Source organism: Salvelinus fontinalis, chromosome 18 (assembly GCF_029448725.1).
Source record: "Salvelinus fontinalis isolate EN_2023a chromosome 18, ASM2944872v1, whole genome shotgun sequence".
Taxonomy (NCBI): Eukaryota; Metazoa; Chordata; class Actinopteri; order Salmoniformes; family Salmonidae; genus Salvelinus; species Salvelinus fontinalis.
The window spans coordinates 62,463,583-62,476,759 of NC_074682.1; the positions used below are offsets into that span (position 1 = coordinate 62,463,583).

The 13,177-nt window shown below is 43.9% G+C and overlaps 1 protein-coding gene across 2 annotated transcripts in view; it reads left to right on the forward strand.

The window, feature by feature from the left end:
* Nucleotides 1-254: 254 nt before the first annotated feature.
* The window catches only part of pparg (peroxisome proliferator-activated receptor gamma), a 131,016-nt gene continuing 118,093 nt past the window's right edge, over nucleotides 255-13,177 (forward strand). The window contains exon 1 of one of the 2 annotated variants that reach the window (XM_055870007.1): nucleotides 255-654. Coding sequence is in view for 1 of the 2 variants with exons in the window: in XM_055870006.1 (XP_055725981.1) it covers nucleotides 825-876 (52 nt within the window). In the remaining variant the exon portion in view is untranslated. The other variant, XM_055870006.1, reaches the window with a different exon arrangement.

Below are 13,177 nucleotides of genomic sequence, written 5' to 3' on the forward strand. Positions count from 1 at the left end.
TTGTGCATGTTCCCCAAATACTGTAATTATTTTGACTTTAATTCTCACTTTTTATTAATTTATCACAAACCATCAGTGATCACTTCATGATAATTCCTCACTCTAATTATGATGTGCAATCAAGTCATTTTCTGCACTCAGAAGTGCGTGTTAAAAGCTGTAGGATAATTGTTCAGTAATAACCATCAACAGGACTGAAGGCAGAATTACTCTTCCTTCCGCGTTGTTCCATGTGATCCCAGTAGGTGTTCCAGAGAGGGAGGGGAAACAAAGCGAGATATGTCTACAACACGAGTTGGTAGAACATGACTACTGTCATTATCCCTGTTACTCCTGCAATACTACATGTTATCATCCTGCCCACCAAGCAGTGTAGCCCGGTCCTGTCGTTGCTGATTGACTGCCTGCAGAGACAAATAAAGACATCGAGAGGCTCCAGAGCGGGTCCCACTGCACCGCGAGGGAACAAACAAGAGACAAACAGTCCGCAGCTACTATAGAAGGACAAACAGGCAGCAGATACTATAGAAGGACAAGCAGGCAGCAGCTACTATAGAAGGACAAGCAGGCAGCAGCTACTATAGAAGGACAAGCAGGCAGCAGCTACTATAGAAGGACAAGCAGGCATCGCACATTATTTGAGATCTTATTCAGGTCAGTCGTTTTTATATTTCTTCCTGCGATGAGCAGCATGGTATTTAACCCACGGAGAGGAGGGGGATCAATTGCACTGCCTGTCAACACGTTGGCAAGCGTTGGACAACTTTCATTTAAAACATTAGTGTATGTCTATTATTGGGGAAATGAATACAAGTGTATAGGACATGAATATGATGTGTAGCAATTTTAACAAGCAAAGTCCTCGCTGTGTAACAGGTACGTTTTTATTCAATTCAACAAATTAATTCCCAAGCGTTTTCCAAATGTGTAGCATGTGCTGATAATTTCAAGGGCTCACACATTGGAAGATTTGCAATATTAAAATATGTTTTGACAATCATTTGTTGTCATAACCCTTTATCATCAGGAATAGCTAGGCAACTTTTTCAGTTTTAGTTTTAAATGATAGACTGATAGTATTGCACTGAATTAGCGGGTAAATCTCAGTCCTGCGTGACAGCATGCACTGGGTAGCAACTTGTGGTGCGCTGGTCAGCTGTTCGTTCACCTACTGCCGCCCGCAATGACCAATTACCCATCAGCAACCACCCAACTACATGTGATAAAGTGACAATCTGAAGAATTATAAAGAACATGCATCTAGGCTACATGAGGCGCAGGCTTTTTTTGTTGTTGCTGATTTGCATATGTTTCTGCTTATAATTTCCGATGTTTTGTAGGCTATTTGTTAGTCAACTTGTTTAATTACACATATTCAGCTTCTCTTCTGTCATTATATGTTGCCCAAGTAGACTAAATACACTCTTGCTCACCAGAATGTCATAAATCGATAGAATGAATGTTTCTATATAGTTGTGGTCAGTAAAGTGCTGTCATCTTTGCTTCTTTCGGGACCGGAGAGAAAATGCAAAGTGATGTGCAACATTTCCAAATTCCATCAGTTTGACCAGTTGTAAGGAAATGGAAAGCTGTGAAAATGACCCAAAATGTTTCTGATAAGATTTCCGTTTGGCTTGGATGCATATTTTTTGTGGTTGGACATACTATCAGCTTTTATGATGCTGATAAAGATAGCACCGTAGAAGGTATCTGTAGAGATGCATTCTCTCAAGATGCTGAAATAAATACATCTTATTTCTCCCCTCATGTTCCCGGGTCAACATTTAGCCTACAGTTGGTGTATAATTTTACTGCAAGAAATGCTTAATTCTGCATGAGTTAATATTAAGGCTTTGTGAGAGGTTATAGACCTACAGCCAGTGTCCAAATGTCAGTTTCCATTTAAACCCATCTGAGCAGTAGGCTACAGTTCCCTTGACTTGTCATAAGCCTATTTGAAGTCCTGTCTTGTGACTGTGAAATTTGTATAGCGCCTCACAATCATCACACATAATATCACACATAACACAGCCCTGGCACTGCTATCATCCTGTTTCACCACTTCATCAAATCTTTCCCAAACATGACTTTTCTGGGCCTCCTCTTTATTTTCAACTCTCCATTACACAGCTTTTCTCTTAACGAAACTACAACCTGTCCTTTTTTCCTTCTATTCAACTCTGATATTGTCCTTTTTTCCTTCTATTCAACTCTGATATTGTCCTTTTTTCCTTCTATTAAACTCTGATATTGTCCTTTTTTCCTTCTATTCAACTCTGATATTGTCCTTTTTTCCTTCTATTCAACTCTGATATTGTTCTTTTTTCCTTCTATTAAACTCTGATATTGTTCTTTTTTCCTCTGTGAATCAACTTTAACTTTTCTGCCCCTTCCATTAAGCATTTGGCGATTGGCGTGTAGGCTATTTGGCCCGTATACAGTTAGGCTCTAAAGCCTAAAGCCTTATACACTAATGAGAGAGCCTAAAATAACGAAAGAAAAACCTCAATGTTGCCCATAGATATAAATTGCACAATAATGATACATTTATGGATTTTTCTTTTAAGGTAAGCCTATCGGTTTTATCTTTATTCAACCCGCCCACCACACACCCGCCATATATCAACACAATGACCCTATTTTGTTGTAGGCAAACTTTCATCCGTCAAATCATTCAGTTATTGCTGCGGTGTTTTAATTTAGGCTGTAGGTGCCTTCAGATATTTACTTTATATTTATTTTGAATAAAAATATTTTTAAATGTAGTCATATTTAGAAAACAAAACTTTTCATTTCAAATTTAAATTGACTTATTACTGAAGCGAATCGACTTTGATTTGAGTTATTGGTTTAACAACTATGCCTTATGTCTTACAATCACCTGCCACCTGTTGACTACAATAGATGGGTTACTATAAAAATACTTGAATACTTTAAATTAGGCTCCGCTTATGTAGAAATGTGTATTCTTGACCTAAATAGGCTCTATAATTCTGTATTTACTTTCTATGTTACAGGGTCATGGCATCATCTGAGGCCAACAGTGTTAGTCATGACACAAGTCAGCATGATATTTCCTCATGCAATGACTTAAAATAAACAATTTATTTAAGGATATGACTGAATAACTTATGATAAAACATTTGTAAAGCTATTTTTGAAAAATGGTTGTGACATGAGCAGTATTTTGGAGAAGCGAGGACTAGTCTGTGTCCACTGAAAGTGATAGGATACTTCAGGTTCAGTTTCACAACATTTCCCTTCACAAAGACCGAGAACACATAGTTTTCCTCAGTGGTGTAAAGTACTTAAGAAAAAATACTTTAAAGTACTACGTAAGTAGTTTTTTTAGGTTATCTGTACTTTACTATTTATATTCTTGACAACTTTTACTCCGCTACATTGCTAAAGAAAATAATGTACTTTTTACTCTTTTTACTAAAATAATGTACCCGAAAGTACTCCTTAATTTTCGAATTCTTGACAGTACAGGAAAATGGTACAATTCACACTTATCAAGAGAACATCCCTGGTCACCCCTACTGCCTCTGATCTGGCGGACTTACTATACACAAATGCTTTGTTGGAGCGTGCCCCTGGCTATCTGAAATTTAAAACAAGAAAATTGGGCCGTCTGGTTTGCTTAATATAAGGAATGTGAAATTATGTACTGTATACTTTTAATACTTAAGTATATTTTAGCAATTCCATTTACTTTTGATACTTAAGTATATTTAAAACCAAATACTTTTACTCAAGCAGTATTTTACTGGGTGACTTTCACCTCTACTTGAGTCATTTTCTATTAAGGTATCTTTACTGTTATTAAAGTATGACAATTGGGTACTTTTTCCACACTGGTTTTCACTACACTACAGTATACGGATAGGGTATTATGCCTACACCAATTATTCCTCATTATAGTCTCATGTTTAGCATTTCTCCATCCATGGGCTACAGTATAATCTTCTATGAGGTAAATCTAGCAGCAACCATCAAGTTTGTATCTACAGTAGAACTCTTTATAACTAACCTGATATAACAGTGATGTGTGGATACTAGAGCAACATGGACTGAATTAAAAAGAGGGATTCTTTACTTCAGAGTTTCATAATGGGTTATATAATTCCTAAAGAGCAATGTGTGCATATGTTGGACTTTGCTCTGTTGTCATAAATGGAAGGAGCGTCTACAGAGACAAAGCTGTGTTTATATTGGGCCTTTATATTGGGCCTAACTTGGCCTCCAATACATCAAATCAAATTGTATTAGTCACAGGCGCCGATTACAACCTTACTGTGAAATACTTATTTGAAAGCCTGAACTCTATTTCTTTAACTGCATTGTTGGTTAAGTAAATATTTTCTAAATAAACTAAAGTAAATTTTTCTTCTCCAAAAAATCCAAACGTAACACAAGAAAATTACATAATAAAGAGATTATATACAGGGGGTACTGGTACAGAGTCAATGTGTGGGGGTACAGGTTAGTCAAGGTCATTTGTAAAGTGACTATGCATAGATAATAAACAGCGAGTAGCGCAGTGTAAAAACAAACGAAGCGGTGTCAATGCAAATATTCTACACCTACATAGTACTACCTATTTATTTTTTTCATATTAATTTAACTAGGCAAGTCAGTTAAGAACAAATTCTTATTTACAATGACGGCCTACCCTGGTCAAACCCTAACCCGGACGATGCTGGGCCTATTGTGCACCGCCCTATGGGACTCCCAATCACAGTCGGTTTGATATATCCTGGAATCGAACCGACCGCTGCGCCACTCAGGAGACAAATACAAATGCCTACACAATACCTCAAATACATCTACATAGTACTACCTATACAATACCTCAAATACCTTTACATAGTACCCTAACCCTAACCCTAACCTATACAATACATCAAATACATCAAATTTAATTGATGAAGAAAAAAAACATTAAAATATATATATATATATATATACACTGCTCAAAAAAATAAAGGGAACACTAAAATAACACATCCTAGATCTGAATGAATGAAATATTCTTATTAAATACTTTTTTCTTTACATAGTTGAATGTGCTGACAACAAAATCACACAAAAATGATCAATGGAAATCAAATTTATCAACCCACGGAGGTCTGGATTTGGAGTCACACTCAAAATTAAAGTGGAAAACCACACTACAGGCTGATCCAACTTTGATGTAATGTCCTTAAAACAAGTCAAAATGAGGCTCAGTAGTGTGTGTGGCCTCCACGTGCTTGTATGACCTCCCTACAACGCCTGGGCATGCTCCTGATGAGGTGGCGGATGGTCTCCTGAGGGATCTCCTCCCAGACCTGGACTAAAGCATCCGCCAACTCCTGGACAGTCTGTGGTGCAACGTGGCGTTGGTGGATGGTGCGAGACATGATGTCCCAGATGTGCTCAATTGGATTCAGGTCTGGGGAACGGGCGCGCCAGTCCATAGCATCAATGCCTTCCTCTTGCAGGAACTGCTGACACACTCCAGCCACATGAGGTCAAGCATTGTCTTGCATTAGGAGGAACCCAGGGCCAACCGCACCAGCATATGGTCTCACAAGGGGTCTGAGGATCTCATCTCGGTACCTAATGGCAGTCAGGCTACCTCTGGCGAGCACATGGAGGGCTGTGCGGCCCCCCAAAGAAATGCCACCCCACACCATGACTGACCCACCGCCAAACCGGTCATGCTGGAGGATGTTGCAGGCAGCAGAACGTCCTCCACGGCGTCTCCAGACTCTGTCACGTCTGTCACATGTGCTCAGTGTGAACCTGCTTTCATCTGTGAAGAGCACAGGGCGCCAGTGGCGAATTTGCCAATCTTGGTGTTCTCTGACAAATGCCAAACGTCCTGCACGGTGTTGGGCTGTAAGCACAACCCCCACCTGTGGACGTCGGGCCCTCATACCACCCTCATGGAGTCTGTTTCTGACCATTTGAGCAGACACATGCACATTTGTGGCCTGCTGGAGGTCATTTTTCAGGGCTCTGGCAGTGCTCCTCCTGCTCCTCCTTGCACAAAGGCGGAGGTAGCGGTCCTGCTGCTGGGTTGTTGCCCTCCTACGGCCTCCTCCACGTCTCCTGATGTACTGGCCTGTCTCCTGGTAGCGCCTCCATGCTCTGGACACTACGCTGACAGACACAGCAAACCTTTTTGCCACAGCTCGCATTGATGTGACATCCTGGATGAGCTGCACTACCTGAGCCACTTGTGCAGCTAGCGGGTCAGAGTTATTAGCAGCAGCAGCTAGCGGGGTTAGAGTTATTAGCAGCAACAGCTAGCGGGTTAGAGTTATTAGCAGCAGCAGCTAGTGGGTTAGAGTTATTAGCAGCAGCAGCTAGCGGGTTAGAGTTATTAGCAGCAGCAGCTAGCGGGTTAGAGTTATTAGCAGCAGCAGCTAGCGGGTTAGAGTTTTTAGCAGCAGCAGCTAGCGGGTTAGAGTTATTAGCAGCAGCAGCTAGCGGGGTTAGAGTTATTAGCAGCAGCAGCTAGCGGGTTAGAGTTATTAGCAGCAGCAGCTAGCGGGTTAGAGTTTTTAGCAGCAGCAGCTAGCGGGTTAGAGTTATTAGCAGCAGCAGCTAGCGGGTTAGAGTTATTAGCAGCAGCAGCTAGCGGGTTAGAGTTATTAGCAGCAGCAGCTAGCGGGTTAGAGTTATTAGCAGCAGCAGCTAGCGGGTTAGAGTTATTAGCAGCAGCAGCTAGCGGGTTAGAGTTATTAGCAGCAGCAGCTAGCGGGGTTAGAGTTATTAGCAGCAGCAGCTAGCGGGGTTAGAGTTAGTAGCAGCAGCGGCTAGAGGGGTTAGAGTTATTAGCAGCAGCAGCTAGAGGGGTTAGAGTTAGTAGCAGCAGCAGCTAGAGGGGTTAGAGTTAGTAGCAGCAGCAGCTAGCGGGGTTAGAGTTAGTAGCAGCAGCGGCTAGAGGGGTTAGAGTTATTAGCAGCAGCGGCTAGAGGGGTTAGAGTTAGTAGCAGCAGCAGCTAGAGGGGTTAGAGTTAGTAGCAGCAGCGGCTAGAGGGGTTATTTAGCAGCGGCTAGCGGGTTAGAGTTATTAGCAGCAGCAGCTAGCGGGTTAGAGTTATTAGCAGCAGCAGCTAGCGGGTTAGAGTTATTAGCAGCAGCAGCTAGCGGGTTAGAGTTATTAGCAGCAGCAGCTAGCGGGTTAGAGTTATTAGCAGCAGCAGCTAGCGGGTTAGAGTTATTAGCAGCAGCAGCTAGCGGGTTAGAGTTATTAGCAGCAGCAGCTAGCGGGGTTAGAGTTAGTAGCAGCAGCAGCTAGCGGGGTTAGAGTTATTAGCAGCAGCAGCTAGCGGGGTTAGAGTTATTAGCAGCAGCAGCTAGCGGGGTTAGAGTTATTAGCAGCAGCAGCTAGCGGGTTAGAGTTATTAGCAGCAGCAGCTAGCGGGGTTAGAGTTATTAGCAGCAGCAGCTAGCGGGTTAGAGTTATTAGCAGCAGCAGCTAGCGGGTTAGAGTTATTAGCAGCAGCAGCTAGCGGGTTAGAGTTATTAGCAGCAGCAGCTAGCGGGTTAGAGTTATTAGCAGCAGCAGCTAGCGGGTTAGAGTTATTAGCAGCAGCAGCTAGCGGGTTAGAGTTATTAGCAGCAGCAGCTAGCGGGTTAGAGTTATTAGCAGCAGCAGCTAGCGGGTTAGAGTTATTAGCAGCAGCAGCTAGCGGGTTAGAGTTATTAGCAGCAGCAGCTAGCGGGGTTAGAGTTATTAGCAGCAGCAGCTAGCGGGTTAGAGTTATTAGCAGCAGCAGCTAGCGGGTTAGAGTTATTAGCAGCAGCAGCTAGCGGGTTAGAGTTATTAGCAGCAGCAGCTAGCGGGTTAGAGTTATTAGCAGCAGCAGCTAGCGGGTTAGAGTTATTAGCAGCAGCAGCTAGCGGGTTAGAGTTATTAGCAGCAGCAGCTAGCGGGTTAGAGTTATTAGCAGCAGCAGCTAGCGGGTTAGAGTTATTAGCAGCAGCAGCTAGCGGGTTAGAGTTATTAGCAGCAGCAGCTAGCGGGTTAGAGTTATTAGCAGCAGCAGCTAGCGGGGTTAGAGTTATTAGCAGCAGCGGCTAGCGGGGTTAGAGTTAGTAGCAGCAGCGGCTAGAGGGGTTAGAGTTATTAGCAGCAGCGGCTAGAGGGGTTAGAGTTATTAGCAGCAGCGGCTAGAGGGGTTAGAGTTAGTAGCAGCAGCAGCTAGAGGGGTTAGAGTTAGTAGCAGCAGCGGCTAGAGGGGTTATTTAGCAGCGGCTAGCGGGTTAGAGTTATTAGCAGCAGCAGCTAGCGGGTTAGAGTTATTAGCAGCAGCAGCTAGCGGGTTAGAGTTATTAGCAGCAGCAGCTAGCGGGTTAGAGTTATTAGCAGCAGCAGCTAGCGGGTTAGAGTTATTAGCAGCAGCAGCTAGCGGGGTTAGAGTTATTAGCAGCAGCAGCTAGCGGGGTTAGAGTTAGTAGCAGCAGCGGCTAGCGGGGTTAGAGTTAGTAGCAGCAGCGGCTAGAGGGGTTAGAGTTATTAGCAGCAGCGGCTAGAGGGGTTAGAGTTAGTAGCAGCAGCGGCTAGAGGGGTTAGAGTTAGTAGCAGCAGCGGCTAGCGGGGTTAGAGTTAGTAGCAGCAGCGGCTAGAGGGGTTAGAGTTAGTAGCAGCAGCGGCTAGAGGGGTTATTTAGCAGCGGCTAGCGGGTTAGAGTTATTAGCAGCAGCAGCTAGCGGGTTAGAGTTATTAGCAGCAGCAGCTAGCGGGTTAGAGTTATTAGCAGCAGCAGCTAGCGGGTTAGAGTTATTAGCAGCAGCAGCTAGCGGGTTAGAGTTATTAGCAGCAGCAGCTAGCGGGTTAGAGTTACTAGCAGCAGCAGCTAGCGGGGTTAGAGTTAGTAGCAGCAGCGGCTAGAGGGGTTATTTAGCAGCGGCTAGCGGCGGCCAACGGGTTTAAGATTATAATATTAAGTTATATTTGTTTATATCAAATCAAATTATATTTGTCACATGCGCCGAATACAACAGTGAAATACTTATTTATAAGCCCTAACCAGCAATGCATAAAAAAAATTTAACCAATAAAATAAGAAAAAGAAATAAAAGTAACAAATAATTAAAAGAGCAACAGTAAAATAACATTAGCGAAGCTGTATACTGGGGGTAGCGGTATTAGGGTTAGTCTTGCAGAGTACCCACACAGAGGAGGCTGTGGTCTTCACTCCCGTCCTGGAGAGGAATATAGAACAAAAAATAAAATCTTTAGAGGGTTGGGGTTAGAGATATGGTGAAAGTTAAGGGTTAGGGTTAAGGTAATGGTTAGACCTGAGGAGGCTGTGGCCTTTACCCCCGGCCTGGAGAGGACTATAGGACTAAAATAAAGCTTTTAGGAGACAGAAACCCCAAAAGACTCAGGTCAAAACTTCACCTCTCTAGTGAGACCGGTGGAGGGATGTTACTGTTACACGATGTACACATGTTTTATCCGTTTAGCACACTTCCGTCTTTTCCTGTGTTTTCCTTTCTACCTCGAGGAACATCCCCCTGCCTCCCCAGCGGGAGCAGAGGAGACCTTGACATAGTGTGTGTAGTAAGGCTGTAGCTCTTTCCTTCTCCTTGGAGGAGGCTCTGCTTAAAGCCCATGGGAACAATCAACCATTAACTCACTCCTATTCAAATAAATTGGGCAAAAGTTCACGTCCTAAGAAATTGTGCAAACTCTCATTCCCAGGGAGCTGCACAATGGCAATCTAGGACTGGGGAGGGGGGGCAGAAGACTAGGGAGGGGGCCGCTGGGGGGTCAGGAGGGTGGGGAGGGGGCCGCTGGCCGGGAGCGTGTTGTTGTAATGGCTCTAGTATGTATCTTAATGTTCCTCAGTCTCCCTAGAGGGTTTTAATGGGAGAATGAGTCCCTTAGACAAAACCTCACGTCTCTACTGCAGAATCATCCTCCCATAGAAAAGAACCAACACACTGGATAGCCTGAACACAGAAAACGCAACTAGTACGACAACATCTGAGAGACAGATTATGTTGTTTATATAAATACTATATTGTACATTTCATACATTCTATATTGAACATGTTATACATTGAACATGTCATCCATTCTATATTGAACATGTCTTCCATTGTACCTGTCATACATTCTATATTGTACATGTCATTCTATATTGAACATGTCTTACATTGTACATGTCATTACGTTCTATGTTGAACATGTAGTACATTTTATGTTGAACATTGGGTGCATTAAACACTGTTCTAAAGCTGTGTTGGGGTATATTGAACACTGTTCTAAAGCTGTGTTGGGGTATATTGAACACTGTTCTAAAGCTGTGTTGGGGTATATTGAACACTGCTCTAAAGCTGTGTTGGGGTATATTGAACACTGTTCTAAAGCTGTGTTGGGGTATATTGAACACTGTTCTGAAGCTGTGTTGGGGTATATTAAACACTGCTCTAAAGCTGTGTTGGGGTATATTGAACACTGTTCTAAAGCTGTGTTGGGGTATATTGAACACTGCTCTAAAGCTGTGTTGGGGTATATTGAACACTGTTCTGAAGCTGTGTTGGGGTATATTAAACACTGCTCTAAAGCTGTGTTGGGGTATATTGAACACTGTTCTAAAGCTGTGTTGGGGTATATTGAACACTGCTCTAAAGCTGTGTTGGGGTATATTGAACACTGTTCTAAAGCTGTGTTGGGGTATATTGAACACTGTTCTAAAGCTGTGTTGGGGTATATTGAACACTGCTCTAAAGCTGTGTTGGGGTATATTGAACACTGTTCTGAAGCTGTGTTGGGGTATATTGAACACTGCTCTAAAGCTGTGTTGGGGTATATTGAACACTGTTCTAAAGCTGTGTTGGGGTATATTGAACACTGTTCTGAAGCTGTGTTGGGGTATATTGAACACTGCTCTAAAGCTGTGTTGGGGTATATTGAACACTGTTCTAAAGCTGTGTTGGGGTATATTGAACACTGCTCTAAAGCTGTGTTGGGGTATATTGAACACTGCTCTAAAGATGTGTTGGGGTATATTAAACACTGCTCTAAAGCTGTGTTGGGGTATATTGAACACTGCTCTAAAGCTGTGTTGGGGTATATTGAACACTGCTCTAAAGATGTGTTGGGGTATATTAAACACTGCTCTAAAGCTGTGTTGGGGTATATTGAACACTGCTCTAAAGCTGTGTTGGGGTATATTGAACACTGTTCTAAAGCTGTGTTGGGGTATATTAAACACTGCTCTAAAGCTGTGTTGGGGTATATTGAACCCTGCTCTAAAGCTGTGTTGGGGTATATTGAACACTGCTCTAAAGCTGTGTTGGGGTATATTAAACACTGCTCTAAAGCTGTGTTGGGGTATATTGAACACTGCTCTAAAGCTGTGTTGGGGTATATTAAACACTGCTCTAAAGCTGTGTTGGGGTATATTAAACACTGCTCTAAAGCTGTGTTGGGGTATATTAAACACTGCTCTAAAGCTGTGTTGGGGTATATTAAACACTGCTCTAAAGCTGTGTTGGGGTATATTAAACACTGCTCTAAAGCTGTGTTGGGGTATATTAAACACTGCTCTAAAGCTGTGTTGGGGTATATTGAACACGCTTTACTTCTACACATGATAACGTTGCTGTGTGTGTGTGTCTTTGTACACGTGTGCATGTCCAAAGGGTACCCTCATGCCTGCATGTATTTTGAGAACGGCTTGAGAAAACGTGTTATTGGTTTGGACCCCGACCCTGACACTCACCTGTAGGAAGGAGAGACCCAGTGTGAGTACAGGAAAATCACCAGCGTCATTATAATGTGATGTTACCACTCCCACAACAGAAGCACAATCATGGTCTGGGTTTTGCAAGTCGAGGACTTCTCTGAGAAGTCGATGTTATGCCTGGATTCGACCCAAAACCAACAAGGACGTCTGCTGCAGTGTTGTGTGGTTGTATGAAACCTCAAGCAAAGCTCTTAACCGGCGGCTTCTGCTCTTAATTTCTATTTGCCATCATTTCAGCGTCGTGTTAATATTATTTTAGTCTCTCTTTTTGTTGAAATAATGAACACTGGTTCTGCGTTTGAACTGTGTGTTAGTTAATAGACACAGTGAAAGATGCAGAGAGAGACCAAGACAGAGATAGATAGAGGCAGAGGCCGTGGTCATGGAGAGAGATAGAGACAGAGGCCATGGTCATGGAGAGAGAGAGAGACAGAGGCCATGGTCATGGAGAGAGAGAGAGACAGAGGCCATGGTCATGGAGAGAGAGAGAGACAGAGGCCGTGGTCATGGAGAGAGAGAGAGACAGAGGCCATGGTCATGGAGAGAGAGAGAGACAGAGGCCGTGGTCATGGAGAGAGATAGAGACAGAGGCCGTGGTCATGGAGAGATAGAGACAGAGGCCATGGTCATGGAGAGAGATAGAGACAGAGGCCGTGGTCATGGAGAGAGAGAGAGACAGAGGCCGTGGTCATGGAGAGTGATAGAGACAGAGGCCGTGGTCATGGAGAGAGAGAGACAGAGGCCATGGTCATGGAGAGAGAGAGAGACAGAGGCCATGGTCATGGAGAGAGAGAGAGACAGAGGCCGTGGTCATGGAGAGAGAGAGAGACAGAGGCCATGGTCATGGAGAGAGAGAGAGACAGAGGCCGTGGTCATGGAGAGAGATAGAGACAGAGGCCGTGGTCATGGAGAGATAGAGACAGAGGCCATGGTCATGGAGAGAGATAGAGACAGAGGCCGTGGTCATGGAGAGAGAGAGAGACAGAGGCCGTGGTCATGGAGAGTGATAGAGACAGAGGCCGTGGTCATGGAGAGAGAGAGACAGAGGCCATGGTCATGGAGAGAGATAGAGACAGAGGCCGTGGTCATGGAGAGAGAGAGACAGAGGCCATGGTCATGGAGAGATAGAGACAGAGGCCGTGGTCATGGAGAGAGAGAGAGACAGAGGCCGTGGTCATGGAGAGAGATAGACAGAGGCCATGGTCATGGAGAGAGAGAGACAGAGGCCATGGTCATGGAGAGAGAGAGACAGAGGCCATGGTCATGGAGAGAGATAGAGACAGAGGCCATGGTCATGGAGAGAGATAGAGACAAAGGCCGTGGCCATGGAGAGAGAGAGACAGAGGCCGTGGTCATGGAGAGAGAGAGACAGAGGCCATGGTCATGGAGAGAGAGAGACAGAGGCCGTGGCCATGGAG